At 35.8% G+C, this 18743-nt stretch overlaps 3 protein-coding genes across 3 annotated transcripts in view; 1 reads left to right on the top strand and 2 right to left on the bottom strand.

Annotated features, from left to right (window-relative positions):
* Window positions 1–9370, bottom strand: part of LOC123310599 (sushi, von Willebrand factor type A, EGF and pentraxin domain-containing protein 1-like) — a 35120-nt gene extending 25750 nt beyond the window's left edge. The window contains exon 1 of the mRNA XM_044894158.1: window positions 8508–9370. Coding sequence (XP_044750093.1) covers window positions 8508–9177 — 670 coding nt within the window. The 5' untranslated portion in view covers window positions 9178–9370. The remainder of the gene's footprint in view (window positions 1–8507) is intronic.
* Window positions 5398–8140, bottom strand: LOC123310598 (phosphatidylinositol-binding clathrin assembly protein LAP-like). Its single transcript, XM_044894157.1, has one exon. The coding sequence runs from the start codon at window positions 7980–7982 to the stop codon at window positions 6081–6083; it is 1902 nt and encodes a 633-aa protein (XP_044750092.1). The 5' UTR covers window positions 7983–8140; the 3' UTR covers window positions 5398–6080.
* Window positions 9371–9830: 460 nt separating the features above from the next.
* Window positions 9831–17127, top strand: LOC123310600 (V-type proton ATPase subunit D). The gene is made up of 5 exons (XM_044894159.1): window positions 9831–9961; window positions 10087–10204; window positions 10257–10404; window positions 11211–11426; window positions 16406–17127. The coding sequence occupies exons 1-5, from the start codon at window positions 9921–9923 to the stop codon at window positions 16618–16620; spliced, it is 738 nt and encodes a 245-aa protein (XP_044750094.1). The 5' UTR covers window positions 9831–9920; the 3' UTR covers window positions 16621–17127.
* The last annotated feature ends 1616 nt before the right edge of the window (window positions 17128–18743 follow it).

Raw genomic sequence — 18743 nt, 5'->3', positions numbered from 1 at the left:
GCCATGTAGGTAATTTATATAGGGTGTTTTCAAATTAGACGTGAACCTTGGAGGAGGTGTAAATATCACTCATTTGCTATCGTTTGAGCCATATTTATTGATAACCAAAAATCAACAATTTCCGAGATATTTGAGTTCTTGTGTTTTTCAAAAAATTCCTCATCTTGCTTAATTTTTCGTCAATTTTTTCTACGTTGACCAAGTTTGATTATAATTTTGGACTATTTTCATCAGAAAAAGATATGATACGTATGAAAAAAGCAAAACTATCCTGTATTAGATGTTGATGAAAAAGAATTAGTATGATTTAAAGGTTGGTATATGAAGAAAAGAAAAATCAATTCTTAATATCAATTTTTTCATACATAAATTTTGGAATTTGAACGTTGCAGGCAAATTGATATTAGAAATTGATTTTTCTTTTCTTCATATACCAACTTTTAAATCATACTAATTATTTTTCAACATCTAATACAGGATAGTTTTGTTATTTCCATACGTATCATATCTTTTTCTGATGAAAATAATCCAAAATTATAATCAAACTTGGTCAACGAAAAATGAAGTGAGGTGAGAAATTTTGTAAAAACACAAGAACTCAAATATCTCGGAAACTGTTGATTTTTAGTTATCAATAAATATGGCTCAAAAAATAAAAGTGATACTAGCACCTCCTCCAAGGTTCACGTCTAATTTGGAAACACCCTTTATGGTTTCAGATCATTCTAGACTCTAAATTCAATAATGTTTTTTCGAAATGAAGTGGAATTCGCAGATTCATTAGCTATGTAATGTTTTTTCAAGCCTTAAACGAATATCAGTCTGAAATATAAGATTTCTGAACACTTTTAAATGTGGTTTCCTAATTGAATAATACCAAAATTCATCACAAAAACGGAATTGAATCATGAGATCACCGAAATTGTCATAAATAGCTGATCTCATAAACCCAATGCACGAGAGAGAAACGGCTATACTACAATGACTCCATTTCAGTCACACACTAAATCTACGGGTCCCTCCTATTTATTTATCGACTTCACCGCTTGTTTCGTCAGAACAGACGTATGCGCACTCTGTAGATGTGGTTGAAAAACTAATCATTTCTTATCTTGGCTTATACAAATATATACGGCATTTAAATCAAAAACTATGTACTTCAGAAAAAAAAGTTTCAAATTAAAATTGTTATGTAGTTATCAAAGGGAACAGAAAATAAACATATTTTTTAACCTTTACCTTGAACAAGGTTATTTGTTCGAAACTATTTTCATCGGATTTCAAAATATTGAACTGAAATTTGTTCAAACTGTTGGGAAAAAATTTAAAATAATTTTAATATTGATGATGTTCTTCATAATTCCACAGGTTACATGACGAATATTTTCGCAAGTACGTAAGCAGCGATACTAATAGTATAGAGATAATCGACTTTTTTCAAGGAACGCATTCGCCCATAGGTTGATTATTATATTTTGATTATTATATTTTTTTACCAAGCCGAAGGCAGAAAAAAGAAATCAGGACCGTAGGAATCCTGTATAAAAGTATTTTCACAAGCCACAGACTCGCCCTGTACACTTGATCTTGGCAAGGCTGTCACCTTCACTAAGACCGATGTCATTTTCAAAACCAGTCATTAACGTCAGTCCCAACAGCCGATGACCACCCTAAATGACCCCAATCTTTTCGGACCGCGATCAAATTAAACGTCATAAATAAAGTCAAATTACAGAAATGAATATATGAAGTTCATAATGCATCCTGTTTTTTATACCGACTACAACACGAAGGTGTACGCATATTGGTCTTCAATTCGAATTGGCAATTTACCGTTCCGCAAAGTGTCCCTCGCAGTAATATGCACTCCGTATAACGCAATAAATAATACCATGATAACAGTTTCCCCATTATGTAAATGAATTATTAGTCTTTAATTACAGTGCTTGGGTAGTTAGCTGAGTATTCTTTTTAATGAAAGCAGAACTGACAAAATGGTACTGAAAGATCTCGCACAACTGAACGTTTTCGGAAATTTCCTGCAGCGTTTTATGTACGGGCATTCATAACCATCGCGTGGAGACACTGGCGGAGAAAATTTCAAAACGATATCTAACGTGCGTTCAAAAAAATTCATCGTCAACTAGACTATATACGGAATTTTGAAGGTCGATATTCTGTGTATGTATATGTTACCGGCAATGTGTACAATCCGGCATTCTATACAATGCCTAGTCATTGTATAGAATGTCTGAAAAGGTCAGGCGATGTATGAAATATTATTCATTTCATACATTGCCTAGGCATTCAATAGAATACCTTACCCCTAACAGGCAATGTGTTCAAGGTAAGATCGCATTGAAGAGGGAAGACGTTGACGATTTAAGGAGAGCATTCGTTCGTTGCGAATTCATTGAAATGGCGGCCAATCAACGAGTTTCTGATGTTCATTTTATATAAAAAGAAAAAATTAAACAAACTATCTAGGATCTGAAAACTTAATGATTTATACTTTTTAGTTGGAATGACTACTTTACTATTGATACACTGAGTTAAGAACCAAATTTTGGAAAATTATGATGGCATTACAATAACACGAAATACCAGGTGGCCAAAAAACTGGTTTCAGCTTTCTTCTAATATTTAATTGATGTGGCCGATACTTGGAAAATCCATAATGGAACTTTAACCCTCTAATGCCCAAGTTTTTTCTTTTTTAAAATTATTTCCGTAAAGTTTCAAATTAGCTTATGTATAATCTACATCTTTTTTTCGCAAATAGTTAACTGACTTACATTAACACCTGTACTCACAAAATGAACCTATACTGAAGGCGGACATGGGCAGAATAATTTTTTATGCACTTAAATGCAACCAGTCTCAAGGCGGACTTGAGTATTAGAGGGTTAAACAGATTATATCTTTTTCACAAAATACATAACAGTATAGTACATATATACCATTCAGATAAGATAATGAAGTCACACCTGAATCATTTCATTTCTCACATTCCCGGCAGACCAGCAGGCATTCTATATAATGCCTAGGAAATGTAAGTATACAATGCCTAGGTAAAGTATGAAATGGACAAACACATTTGAATTATTTCATACCTTGCCTTAAAGACCCAGGCATTCTATACATTGCCTAGGCATTTTATAGAATGCCTGAATTATACACATTTCCGATAACATACGTAATGCGTAGCTTCTGCTTTGTCATTTTCCAGGTACTGTCAAGCTAGCCTACTGGATTGTTGTTGTATTAAAGTTATCAGCAAATTATAAATATGGTTCTTACCGACGTGTTATAAGTCACACATATACTATAAATAAATGTTTCAACGAGTTCATGTTTCTCTAAGTTACCAATCTTTCCAAAGTACTGTTTCGCGATTTGTTAGCGTTTTCTGTGAAACAGGTAGTATTCGAAGCAAAAAAATGATCGGCTATATAAAGAAGAAAACCCCAGACTTGATCAACATTGTTGAAAATGTGATGACAGACGTTTCACCAACCTCTGTTCCGGTTTTTCGTCTCAACCGTCAAAAGTCTCCGTTGGAGCTTGTGACTCGATGTGGTGTTTGTTCAATTTCACATAGATTGACGTGTTATCAGAGAATTTCCCTCGCAGGATGCCACAAAATATCACGCCAGATCAAAGATTATAGAGTAGAAAGATGGAAAACGAAGCGACTAAAGTGATATGAGCGCCATCTGTGTTTCAAATGTGTTGTTCGGGATGTTTGTTTTATGATCTCAACAAAGTCGGCATTGAAATTCAAAACAAGGAATAGAATTTCGCGCTCTCGATTATAAAACAGAAAAATGTTACTAAACAGGTTTTATGTACTGACAGTACGTTTTTAGCGCCATTTCGTCCGGGGTTCCACAGGGAACAGTTTTGGCTTCTATTCTGTTCATTATATTTATCGATGACCTCACCTTTGAACTAACGGTTTATTTTTCTCTTTACGCCGATGATCTGAAGATCTATTTGAGAATTTATTCTTTATTTGATTGTCTGACTCTTCAGGAAAACCTCGAGGCGGTTGTGAGGTGGAGTGTTGTGAATAGAATTCCTCTCAATGCTGAGAAATGCGTTGTCATGAGCTTCACCAAGAAGAGACTCACTAGAGTTTTTCATTATAACTTTGGTTCAATTGTGTTGGGGAGACCCGAGTACGTCAAAGATCTTGGAGTAACACTCGATAGAAAACTTTCGTTCGGCAAACATGTTGAGATCATTACTGCTGGAGCGAAGAAGAATCTGGGTTTTATCTGTCGAAATCTACGACATTTTTCGGACGTGGACTGCGTGAAGTCCCTCTATTATTGCTTGGTGAGATCTGGCCTGGAGTATGCTTGTACCGTATGGAACCCACACCATCGTATTTACGCTGAGTCGCTTGAGAGGGTTCAAAGAAGATTCTTGAAATATCTTTCCTTCAGACGGGATAAATCTTATCCACCTCGGGGTACTCCTGAGGGTATATTGCTTCTGAGACATCAGTTTCTCTCTTTGGAGGATCGTCGGTCGACTGCTCCACAGTGTAATGTTTTTGTTCAATGTTCTTCATAATTCCATACACTGTCCCACTATCTTGCAGAGGCTTAATTTTCGTATCCCTCGTCTGTCTGGTCGCGGTCAAAGCTTGTTCTACGGGCTCAGATCTCATACTGACCTTTTGGAGTTTTCACCTGTCAACCATATGATATCGTGTAATTCGTCGATTGAAGACCAATGTGATGTTTTGGCTCCTTTGACCAAGTACTCCTTCAAGAGGTCAGTCATTCAGGTTCTCAGGACCAATCAGTTGTGATGGTTTATATCTTTGTTCTAATGTGTTTTGTGTTAAAAATTCTATTTTATCGCTTTTTTATTTTTTATACTGATTTCTGTATCTCTCTTTACGCATTGTATTAATGTTGATTTGTTCACTGACTTTTAAATTGTCTTATAATTGAATATTTGTATTCGTTAGACAATAAAAAAATTATAATTATTATTATTATTTCATTGTCAAATGTGTTTTCACTGACTAAAATGTAGTCGGTTTTTAGTACTAGAGATATGAGGGCGTTTCCTATCTTTCTACTTTATAATCTTTGCTTCAGGTATTATCCAAACCAAAGTTATGAGGGTTCAAGAAAACGACGAAACACTTCGAACAAAAAGAAGTGCACCTAACAACTCTATAAAAAAGTGTCTGGAGACGCTACGGCCACGCTAAATATATATCTACTCGTATAAATGGACCGTAACTCTAACGTGAACGATATTGTAAGAAGTCGTAATACTTAAGTTGTTCAGAATGCGAAAGTAACTGACTTCTACTCACGAAATATCAGAATTTTACGTATGTAGGGTAGGAGGTATAAAATTTAAACAATATCAGACATCTAAGCTTTTTTATTAATATTCAACGGCTTTTTTCTTCATATATTGTCATATTGTTTTCAATTACATTCAGTTCTGCTAATTGAAAAACTAAAGTATCTACAAAACTAAGTTATGGCATTGATGATACCCTTTATACACTGGTCACAATTGAATTATAACAAATTGATGGATTATACTTTGACAAAAATTTAAATGTAACAATACAATATTTCTGCTCTTAAATAAATATTTGCGCCATTTTTCCATAACAACATTCAACTCATACTAAAAAAGCCTCACTTCAATATAAATAGGTAATAAATTAAGTAAAAAAAAAATAAAATCTCATTAAAAATTAATAAGGACTAGTTTTATATTACAAAAAGGATCTAATTAAGAAAATAAACAACATAAGTCACACTAGTTGATATGAGTATTAATAAAAGAGTATTTGGTTTTTTGAACATAAGCATCTAGGTATAACAGATAGGTAGAATGAAAGCAACAAAAATGGTTCTTATGATGATAACACTGACTTGAAATGGAGGACCTCATATTATACTTAACGTTTAAAGCAGAATAAAAAAAAATTCAGAATAAATCACAGAAACAACTGTTGAATTCAACGACATCTTCATAATAGTATGGAATCTCCACAATTTCTTTGGTGAATTTTTAAAGTTTCATTATTTTCTATTTTATAGCGAACCAAAGGGATCGAAATTTGTTTGTTGAGAAGGAGGTTTGTTAACCATTTGGTTCATAGGTTGTTGAGATTGCCCTAAATTGGGATATTGGCCCATTGGCTGACCCATCATGGATTGACCCATCATAGGTTGAGACATCACAGGCTGTGTCATGGGCCTGTAGCTTGACATGGATGTTGGAACCATTGTTTGACCCTGGGGCTGCCAATTAGAAACTGGAGCTTTGGGTTGATTTTTTGGGGAACTCCATTGTGAAGATCGATTCCCTGAATCCATTGTAAGATTTTCAACTAACGAAGTTAAACTGGATTCAAGATCACCTGTGAGGAGTTTTGTTGGTTGAGGAGGCCTCTGAGGAGGTGCAGCTGGATGCTGTATAATTTTAGAAGGTATACTTTGATCGGCCTTTCCCAAGGGATCAAAAACTGAGGGTTCTCCAGGATTGAACACGTTAGAAAATGCACCGCCAGTGGTAAATGCCATAGGCTGTGCTTGAGAAGTGAATGTGGATTGAGTTTGTGACATGAAAGGAGTTTGGGACTGAGCCATGAAATCGTTATCCCACAAGTTTGTCCCAGTGGCTTGAGTAGAGACTGGAACCTGGGATGGTGAACTACTGAAAATGTTTCCATTTGCCAAATTGGTGTTAGAAGGAGCAGATGTGAATACATCAGCAAAAGGATTACCACCTAAGGATAAAAGGTCATCTAAAGCATTAGACTGACTTTGTGGTGGTGGGGCTGCTGAGCTAGAAACAGTTTCAGGAGCAAAAAGGACTAAAATAGGGTCAGTTTTCACCACAGCTGGTTCTTCACTCAAAAACGGATTTGTTTGGGAAGCTGTAGGTGAACCAACTTTAGCTTTATATTGATTCAGAGCAGCTTCTTCCTCAGCAACAGCAGCCTGTTTGAATGAATCATCAACAGATGCAAAAGCATTAGTTGTATTTGATAAAGCGGAAACTCCTGATTTTAGACTTTTTTGGGTACTTGCAGTAGTTGGGGTGTTCCCTTCTAAAGAGCTAAGATGGGATTCCAAAGCATCCAATAAACTATTGGGAGCCCTAGTGAGATCAGGAATATCTCCCTTATCGATTCCAATATTTTCAGCAACCTTCAAAAATTCACCAACTCTATCCATTCTGATCAGAAACTTTTTATACAGATCTAAAGCTTCTCTACACTGCTTTTTATTCATTTCAAAATATTTCTCTAATAAATTTATAATTCCATCATTATAGGAAGCAAATAATCTAATGAGATCTCTAAATAACAACATAAAGCACATGTTTATTACACCATTTGTGAGGTCATTGGGGGTGCAATCGAATTCCAGCAAAGCATCTAACTGATTCTGAAGAGTAGGCAAGGTTTTTAGGAGATTTTCTGAATTCATGGAGCGTAAAGTACCTTCTTCCTTACCTCGTTTAACTTTGCAGAAATCAAAAGCAACTGCTCTATAAGATAATGCTTTTTCATTCAAGTATTTAGCATATCGTCTAATGAATGGGGACATATCATAACCAGTTCGGGCCCCTACGGCACTCTGAACTCCAGTTTTATCCACAAAATTAGATAATTGAAATGACACATTACTGGAGGCTAGATATTGAGTGAATCTTTCGTTTCCATAGCACATAAGATGATGAGTGGTTATCAAAGCTTTGAATACTACAATCCAACTGGTATTTTGCGATCTTTCCATCAATAAATTGGCCATTTGGGGAATCGATACATTAGGTTCATTTGTACAATGGACCAGATAATCCAGATGTTTTTTCTTAGGTCCAAGCAGTTCTTCAGTAGTTGCTTTACACACAGATTTTGCCAAACCTTGCCCTGCTAAACTGTGCTTCGCAGCGAGTAGTCGATCATTGATAGTTTGTCCAGCCATTTTTATATAACAATACACAAATTCCAACTGTATTTCAACGAATTCCTCACAACATTTTGTGAACCCAATGTACTTCACAAAATTATTTGGAACGTAAGTCGTAAAGGCAGGTCGATTCGACCAACAACCACGGCCGGCAAATTAATCAATAAGAACAAAATGAAGTTTAACTTTTATACACTGCGCCATCTCTCAGTGAATGTACCCATCGCGATTAAGTCGGGAGTTTCCTGTTTCGCGAAACGAGAATTGAAAAATTGAGAAATAGCAAAATTGGAATATAAATGTTATGATTCCAGAACTGGTACAATATAAATGCAAAAATTGGCCAACTCGCTTTTCCGCCAGCAATACACAAGTGCACAATATCCTAAAAATTGAGCTGGCAAAATTTGTCTTTTTCATTACTATTTATCAAAAAATTCAGTTGTATTTCAATTAGATGATTTTCAATAAAAGAAAGTTGAAGCAACATATTTGATTGTCTATATTGCAATTGCATGGAATACGTATATGAGTACTCACCAGTCATTGGTTTCCAGCAAATAGGTTGAATTTTCGGAGACCAATCCCCATTTTCTAGACATTGCTGTACTGGACTACCTTCCAAAATAAAACCCTCTCGACAACTATAATGAAGCCTTTGTCCTACACCAAATGGATCGAGTTGACCATGTTTCTCGAATACATAATAACCATTTGTCACTTCTTGTGGTCTCTCACACCCTGCTCTAGAGTTATGTTGTTTGAAACATTTAGCATCTGATCCTGTCCAAATTCCTTCTTCACAAACTCTCAGTTTGCTTTCAGAAGGAATTAAATAAAATCCTTCAGAACAACTGTAAGTGGCGACTGTTCCCTTTGGGTAGAGTCCCTGATAGTCTTTCTGTTCGTTTGTAGTTACAGTGCCATTTCTTATAGGTGGAGGTACTAAGCACCTCGGTACACATCGAGGTTTAGGTCTCCAGCGACCGTTTAAGCAACTAATATCTGAAGATCCTTCAAGATCATATCCTTCTTGGCATTCAACTATAGCTCTATGTCCATAAATCTTTAGTTCAGCGTTATCAATTATACCAAAGCATTCATCTGTTAAATTGAGGTACACTGGTAAATTTCCACTGACTGCGTAAACAAAGCAGAACTCAGTGAAGAAAACATAAAACCAATTAGTTTCATGTAAACAGAATATCATTTTAAAAAATATGTATATAATAATATATTCTGCTTCAGATCTTATTAACTAATAAGTTATTCGAAATATCTATAAATATATACCATTATTGATAAATGGCATTTGAGTATACATTATATTCGAAGTATTTCTTTATCCTCAACAAACGAGTTGGTTTTGTTGACAAAAAATTATCAAAACAATATAGTAAACAGCTGACAATGACATTTCTGAAATTCTGCCTAACCAAAAATACAAGTTTGACAAAGATCTGTTCGCTTTGGCTTGTTTGGATATTTTCGAATGATTCAAGCTGGATTTCGGAATTTATTTTATTTTCTCATTGAAAAACGACAGCTAAATCTACCTAAGGAAAATAAGGAGCAGTTCTCGTGATATTTGATGTTGTCGAGAAAGCAACAATTAAAAAATATATGATTGTCGCTTCAGAACATCATAATTAATTCTTCTCAACACATCAAAATCAGGTATCAGAAAAATGATTTGCTTTTGATGGATGATCTGTTTCTGAAGATTTTCGAGTTGGCAACATTGAATTAGTTGTCAACATTGAATTAGTTGTCAACTTGACAGCAATCAGCTGATGATCTGTTTCTGTAGTGTTTGAAGTTGGCTGAATTGAATTAGTTGTCAACAATCTGTAATCTGTGGTTGTCAACTTGACAGAAATCATTAACTTCAGTCAGCTGACTAGTCTTGTGAGCAAAATTCGATTTTAGAAATTTCCCAAAAATTTGCAGAAAATGTCCGGAAAAGAAAGATTGCCAATATTTCCCTCAAGAGGGTATGTACATATTATTATTGCTTCTGAATTTATTAATTTCATGCTGTTATTACAATACAATAATATTGAAATTATTAGGAGTGTCCTTAACAAATGAAGAGCTTAACATGTTTTTTTCGTAACAGTGCTCAAATGTTGATGAAAGCCAGGCTGAAAGGAGCTCAAAAAGGTCATAGTTTGCTGAAGAAGAAGGCAGATGCGCTCCAGATGCGATTCAGGATGATTTTGGGGAAGATAATTGAGGTTGGTTTATAGTGAAAATCTTTTTTGTAAGTTCTAATTTTCCATCTTTAAGACAAAAACTCTCATGGGAGAAGTCATGAAGGAAGCAGCTTTCTCACTAGCTGAGGCTAAATTTGCTACAGGAGACTTCAACCAAGTTGTACTGCAAAATGTCACCAAGGCTCAGCTCAAAATTCGTACGAAGAAGGATAATGTTGCAGGTAATTTCTCCTTTATATTGTATACTGATAATTATGTTCATTTGATTAGGAACATAGGTTTCCATAACATTGTGCCTCAATTTAGTGGTTAATAATTTCATCATAAATTTCTTCTGTACAAAATTTTATTCATCAAGAATGAGAAAAGCACAAACATAAAATCAGGAGCTTGCACTCATAGTCAAATTCATAGCAAGAGCTGTCACCTAACTGAGAAACATACTCGCATAATGCTACTTGGTTCCCAAAAAAACATTTCCTTAGTATTTCCAAAAATAGAAATCTGATCATCAATTTAGAATGCTGATCCACCTATACTTGACTCTGAAGTAATGTTTTGAAGGCTCATGCATTTGTCATCTGGCAAGTACTGCCACAATTTTTTGAGAATATTTTTTGCTTCAATAGGTTCCCATGCAATCTCTCATAGATCTTTCCCAGCACGTTCACGCCCAGGTGCAGAAAAGTCCGTTAAAATTTAATGCCCCTTTAAAATATAAACTCCATTACGCCTTTGAAACATGATGTTCTGCAATTGGGCCTTAGGCTATGTACACATGAGAGTGTTAGACGCCGCGTTAAGCGCGCGTACATGTGTACGCTTCAATGCCCAGTCTAGTAACTCGAAGCGCGCTGCAAACGCGACGGTCGAAGTGAAAACTACAAACGCGCTCTCAACGCGGCGTCTAACGCCCTCATGTGTACTAAGCCTTAGACTTTCAACCTACCCAGAAGATTCAAAGTACCTAGCTCCTTTCTTTCAGGTTGCACAGTATATGGAGTATAATTTCAATGTTTTTTTCAAGGTGTGACTTTACCAGTTTTTGAATGTTATCAAGATGGTACAGATACCTATGAATTAGCTGGCTTGGCTAGAGGTGGTCAACAACTTGCAAAACTCAAGAAAAACTATCAAAGTGCTATCAAGCTTTTAGTTGAGTTGGCTTCTTTGCAAACTTCATTTGTCACTCTGGACGATGTCATCAAAATAACAAATAGAAGAGTTAATGCAATTGAACATGGTAAGTAATCTTTTAAAGCTGCATTACATAGTTTTGAGTCCTCAACCTAGCTACACTTATGACTTGTTTTCCCTATAGACCATATTAGTGAGGTTAGAATCACTCAGTTAGCGGGAGATCCATATTAAAACTTTTTTACATAGGAATCATCTTTAAGATGGAATATCGCTAGCTAGAAGTAAATATTAATATAAAGACATGCAAAATTGGGTGCCGCCATTATTAGAGGTTGTTTCCAAGTACATTTTACATCACAAAATACTTTTATATGTCCTAAAATCAAAATTGAACACATTATTATACGGAATATACCCGTATGTCGTAGATCATTTCTGTTATACGGCAATCATGAACCGTAACAAGAAAAATGACATGCTACGCTTGCGCGTTAGAATGATGTCAGCTTCAAAGGTTAGAAACGAAATGAAGCTACGACATACTTCCATCGATCTTGCCGACCAATTTTATATTGATCCATTATCAAAAAAATATACCATTTTATTACGAAATTTTGTTTTCAACTTGTTGAGAAAGGATCATAGAACACATTCCAACAGAAATAAATCTTAAGAAATTCGCTAAAATATCCAAAAACAGGCGAAAAGTACGCGGTATTTTCAGTCCCATAAGAAATGCATAGGGAATTCAGGGACCAGATCCACGGATGGATCGCGATTCAAAATTCCCGCCTAACCTCACTAATATGAATCGATTTCAAGCGAATAACCCGTAATAACCGCGTTTATTGCTGGTTTTGCCCTTGGTTATGGCCCTTCACAACTTCTAACCTCACTTCTATAACCAGTAGTTTAACCCAGCTCTCGAGTATGGTTATCTCCGGTTATCTGCGGTCCAAAATGATGACGTTGAAGGGCTAGTTCATGACGTCACGATATTATAACCAATAATGACCAAAAGCGCTTGAATGCAGTTGGTTATTGTTGGTAATTACCAATGATGACCAGGTTATTCGCTTGAAATCGATTATTGTCTATTTAATCATAACAATTCAGGAGCCCTATGTTTTATGTCCACCCACCCATACAAGACCTTATATGAAACTATTTAATAGATATAAATTTACTAGATTAAATAGGTATACTATATTATGCTTGATTCAGATAATCGCCCAATAGTAAGTAAATAACTGATTCGCCTCTACTATCTCATAATTTTATGTGGTCGTATTCGTGCGTGATTTGTTCGGAATGTCATTCGACGAATTGTTCGACTACGCTACTGCTTACAAACTGAGTTCCGATATTGCCACCTTCTACGTCATCACTCATCCAATCGGCTGTTTCATTAGATAAAACACGTTTTCGCATAAAGGTTGAAAATATTTCGAATTATCATCTGTGTAACCTTACTTATTGCCTATGCTACGCCACTGCTAACGAACCAAGTTGTATCGGTGAGCTTGACTCCACTTTCTACGACTTTACGTTATCCAAACATCTGATTCGTTAGACAGAAAACGTTATCGCAGTAAGGTTGAGGTTATTATAAATCATCTTCTGTGTAACTACAGGGTGTTTTCAAAGGTGAGACTTTTTTTTGACAGAAGGTAGAACTCGTTTAACCAAAAATTGTCTATATAAAATATCCAAGATGGCTGAGATACAACTCCTAGAAATTCGGCAAAATTTCATTGAATTTTGAGATTATGGGACTGTGGAAGGTGGCTCCCGCATCGCAAAAACGAAACAAAACATGAATATATGGCTGGACAATGAATGGTTTAGTACCAAGTTCATCGGATTAGATGCATCAGGTCACTTTTGAGAGAATCATAATTGTTGTATCGTGCAATTTAGGGTGAAAAAAAACGTAGAAAATCGGGGCAGTTTCTTGAAAGTGCTTATGTTAGTTATGTTGAAAGTGCTATGATGTTTCCCCATTTCATCCCATTTTTACGACGATTGTTGGAATGTTCGAACAAGAAGATTGTAATGCCCATTGTGAAAAAAATCGCGAATAATTTAGACGAATTTTATTGGTGAGATTTTGAAGTATTATACTATTTCTTACACTTGTGTCCTAAGTCTCTTCTTTCAGTTGGTATCGAAATGGGCCATTTCATAAAGTCGTGTAAGCTACTAAAAAATAATGAGAACAATTCAGAAATCCTACGTTTCCTATTTCATTTCCACGTAAATAACGAACGAGCCAAAATCCTAAACGAAACCATATGGTCGAATCAGGAGATAAGTTTTTTCCCACTGCTTTGCGATAATTTGGCTAATAAACGGTCTGGGGTCTTATTAGGATCTTTTTCAGTTATCATTTTCAACTTTTTTTCAATTTTGTCATTTTGAAAATTTTTTATAGGTGATTTTTGGTAAAACGCTCCATTTTGACAGTCTGACAGTGAGCTTGACATTTCCACCTTCTATGGCATCAGCCTTCCAATCCGAATCAGCTGTGAACTGAATTGCACATCCTTCGCTATATTTTCTTGGCATATCTAGTTAGAAGGCCAAATAGTTGAGCTCTCGATCGTTAGCGGAATGATATTTCTAAAGCCGGGTCCAGACTATATAACAAAACATTTTATTAACAAACTTATACAACAAATGTGTTATACAACTTTGTTATATAACTTGTTATAAAATAGCAGAGACATCCAGACTATGTAACAAAATAAAACTAGACAAAAGTGCTCATCTGGAAGCAGTGGCATCTGTAGTATTGAAAATGTCCTCAAACGTAGACGATGTCATTTTGGCAGCAGCAGCTTGCGTGATTTTATGTAGACGACGGGTGAAATCTAAACGGAGATTTTGGGTACGGCTATCGTTGAGAGCTAGAGGAACATATAGTGGAACAACTCTTTTGAAGGATCTAGCAATTGGATGACATAGACCCATTGACAGGGGACATTAAATGTGATGGTAGTAGTTTTTAAAATTTCCTAAGGATGACAAGTTCTGATTTCGAATACCTGATGGCTGGTTGGCTCTGCAGTAAATGTTTAATAACATTAGTGTGGACAAGTTGCGGCGTGTTATATAACAAAGTTATATTACTTTCTTTGATCTTTACCGACACCCAATGAATAACATAAAATTTGCTATATAGCAAGAAAAATGTTGTATAACATTGTGTTATATAACTTTTTCACTTGAATTTCTCTAACAAGTTATATAACTATGCTATATAACATGTTTTGTTACATAGTCTGGACCCGGCTTTACGTAACTTCTCGATCTGCAGTGAACACGAGACAAATGTCTCTGCCAATTAAAGTTTTCCATCCTTGACTGAGGATGGACGGAATTATTTCAAAGGAATTCACGAAATATGGGCATTATTTGAAGTTTCAAAGTCATCAGAGAAAACCATAGAATTTAAGGGGTTCAGCTAACTGCACATTAGCCGCGACTAGCCGATGATAATTGATTATAATTTCTAATAAACGGCACTGACATGAGTGTAGCATTTAACTGGGCATTCACGATTGAGAATGACGAGCCAGGAACTTATAGTAATATATGCTTAGAGGTACATAATTCACAATTCCATGAGAATGAAAATTTCTCTCGAACTTCTTCTCGAACTTTTTCTTATTGTTTCCAGTACTGTAAGCTTCCTCATTTAGGCTGTTAGTTACTTCCATCTTCGGTAGATATGTTTAACACTGCGCTACGTTTTGCGCTTGTGCCAACTCAACAACTTTGCTTATGTCATCAGGCCTGCAGAAGTGTCCGCCAACCTCGGCTATAATCTTTATTGAGTTCAATATAGGCCCGGTGTCGTCAGGCATGGTGGAGATGACGTACAGAATCTCAAAAATGAGCCATCCTTTTGGTTTTTAGTTCTTGAGATTGGATTTGAAAATTGGCTAGCGCAATGGCGAACAGCCGAAATTTGTCGATAACTGTATCGCCGCTCAACATTTTCGCATCGGCATAACTGTAGATTCAACTCAAGTATTGAGAGGGAGATAAAATATGGCACATTAATTCCTGTTCAAGTGATTCATGCTTTTAGGATATCGGGGAACACGGTCAGGTAGAACTTTCGGGTCAGGGTCAGGGTGGATTTGGACAGTTAATCACAGCTTGCCGACATTTTCAGATCTTTCTCAAAAATCTTGTGTTCAATGAAAAAAAAGCATGCAAGATTCAAGAAATATTTTGAATTGAAAGTGCTTTCTAACGGTTCAAGAATTTTCAAGGAATTCATATACTTACGTGATTAATATTTAGTGGTTCCAAAGACATTATAAACCTGTAAAAAGTGTCTTAAGTCCATCGCCAAAATAGGAAGCTTTATGAGACATCGCATATCATAAGAATGCTCAGTGATTTTTATATGACAGTATTCTGAGATAAAAAGAAAAGACTATTTTTAGAGGCGAAAATCATGGGGCTGTAACTCCAAAAAGGAGGTCCTCCTGGCAAAAATAGGAAATAGTCTAAGCTAATTTCGTCTCAAGAATACAACTGGTTCTCCGAACACGCACAAGCTCTGGAGCTCTGATGGTACTCCAGTACTACAGTGACTATATACCCCCCAGTATATAGTATATAGGTATATAGGGGTTTATAGTCACTGTATCCAGTACTTAGAGAAATCAGGATCTTAGAACATAGATACATGGAATGGAAAATAAACATTCCAAAGACTGAAGTGAGACATTTGTTTCGGAGATCAGTGTCACATCAATTTTCACTACGAATAGATAGGAAATATATAAATTTTTCAATATAATGCTGTCTTAGTGTCGCGCTAGACAGAGAAACATCGAATGTGTGTAGTACAAAATATTCATTTGTAGCACTGAATGACCATTCCATGTATCTATGTTCTAAGATATGGATAATGCAATACGATAAAATTAATTTCGGTACAGCCTGTATACTGTATAATACAAAGCCCAAAATAATTCTATTAATAATTCTGAAATTTCTGTATTAACAATTTTTTTTTCAGTTAATTAAGTGCGACCTGATAGAGAAATTTTAAATTTTCAGTGATCATTCCCAGAATTGAACGCACGTTGGCTTACATTATTTCTGAACTGGATGAATTGGAAAGAGAAGAATTCTATCGTCTGAAAAAGATTCAAGACAAAAAACGTATCGCACGTAAGAAACTTGAGGAGGAAAAAGTGGCTTTGGGAATATTGGAAAGAGAAATGGAAGCTGCCAACTTGCTAGATGAAGGAGACGAAGATATATTGTTCTAGTTTCCAAATAAAGTAACATTTTCTGCAGTTTTTTTATTTGATGGTAAATTCATATTTAGTTTTTGTGAAGCAAGCAAGAGGTGAGAGCAACAAAAGATTTGAGAGAATTGAAATAGATATACAGTTTTCAAGCAGTCATTTTAGGTGGATGAAAAGAAGTATTATTAAGCCTGCAGGAGTTTATTTTGTTCAAACTAGGAAATATACATAATCTTTGTTTTACATTTAACTGATATTGCATACTGTATGATGGAAATTGATTGTATATATATACTTAAAAAATTGTTCTGATAATTTGTCCCATAATCATTTCTTATATATACATATTGGTAAATGTTTCAAGGAATAACTGAAAAATAAGTAGCTAAATTGCTATAGGAATATAACAAGTGAATGAGTGATAGTAAAATTTCAGCAACCAAAACTTTTATAATTTGGGACAAAATATTTATTGTTAAAAAAATTGATAATATTTTCAGTTTAACTGATGAATAAATAGAGTTCCAATAATCTATTGATATCTTTAAAACCTATACCCTTATTTCATGAATCAATTCGAACCGAAATCAAAATCAGAATGAATTCGGAGAAGTTCCTGAGTTCAACAACAACGCCACCTATCAGTTCCAATTGTGAATCTAACTCATCTGGAGCCCAGACAGAATAACCACCAAACTTCATCCATAATGGCCTTAACCGAATAAGAAACAAACCTACAACAAAAGATTAGAAAAATTCTCTATTATTTACCTTTAACTACAGTGACTCTAACTAAGCAGTGGCCACAGAGATAACAGAGACAGTGGCGTTAATTGGAAATTTTGCGGTTTAGAAGCAGTACAAATTACAATGCTGTGATCCGGAATGCGGAATAGGTTGTCACGGGATCGAATCCGCCATGGTATTTGAAAAACGATACAACAATTGCCACCACTGTCTTCCAAAATTGAATGGAGCTCTTCCTTTAATTTGTAAAAGCAACCCTATAACTACAGTGACCCCGTGGGGGTAAAAAGTCGCTGTACCTATAACTCGACTGCAACGCCAACTACCAGTTGCAAATCCGAAGCATCCAGGACCTTTTAGCTGAACCCACATACAAATTTTTCTTGAAATCATTCTAGCTTCTTCATAAATTGACAACGCCACTTGTCTAGGCAAATTATGAATTATATGAATATAAACCATTCGGAGTCCCACCAAAAACACAAAATTTCATCAAAATCGTCCCAGCCGTTTGAAAAACAATCCCATCGATCGACTTCAACTCCACCTTTCGAGCTCGATTGTGAATCCGAACCACACAGGGCGTCACACAAAATTTCATTAAAATCGCGTCCCTGTCGTTTCAAATGAACAGTCCTATAACCAATCTACACTACACTGTCACTTTATCGATAGCAGTTTTGAATGTAGACCTTTCGGGGCCTCTCGTGATTTTAAGTCCCCGTTGATGTTTTAAAGTTGAACTTCCACCAAAGGATGCCAGGGAATGGCCATCCTCAGAAGTCATATTGCCAAGTATTGCAGGGATTTCGAAGTTTCAGCATTTATACATAAATTACTAGCAGAAATTGTTCAGAGGAACGTACAGCACCGGGATAAAAAGTTGCTGCTTTATTCCACAAGGATCATGTAGAATTTGTTCCAAAAGTAAACATCCAGCCATTGAAACAGAACAATTCTGACACATCAGAGATTGCCTCTACAAAAGGTTTGGAATTCCAGGGGACAAATGCCTTATTACAAGTTCCTATACAGAAAGGAAAAATATTTGAGTTGGCGGATGAATCAATATACCAGACTCCCTCCAAATTAAAGTCTCATTGACGAAAGACCTCCAGCATTGATACCACAAGACAACGGGCTCCAAATATCAACCGGTGCAAGCGATTCCAGCGGTAAGTTGTGGCCATGCTTATGAGGCAGCTTTTACCACCGAAGGGCAGTCAAGCGGGGCAGACAAGACCTACACACCGAGCCACAGAGAATTCATAATATTTATAGAACTGATGGTTCACCACCACCAGAACGTCAGGCAAATAGAATGCAACGAAGCAGCAAAAACCGTATCGTGGAGACGCAGGACGCAATTCTTTCGATGTGGTCGCGTTTTCTTTCAC

Source organism: Coccinella septempunctata, chromosome 3 (assembly GCF_907165205.1).
Source record: "Coccinella septempunctata chromosome 3, icCocSept1.1, whole genome shotgun sequence".
Taxonomy (NCBI): domain Eukaryota; kingdom Metazoa; phylum Arthropoda; class Insecta; order Coleoptera; family Coccinellidae; genus Coccinella; species Coccinella septempunctata.
Note: the sequence above shows the minus strand (reverse complement) of the source record. Positions and strands in the feature narration are given on the sequence as shown.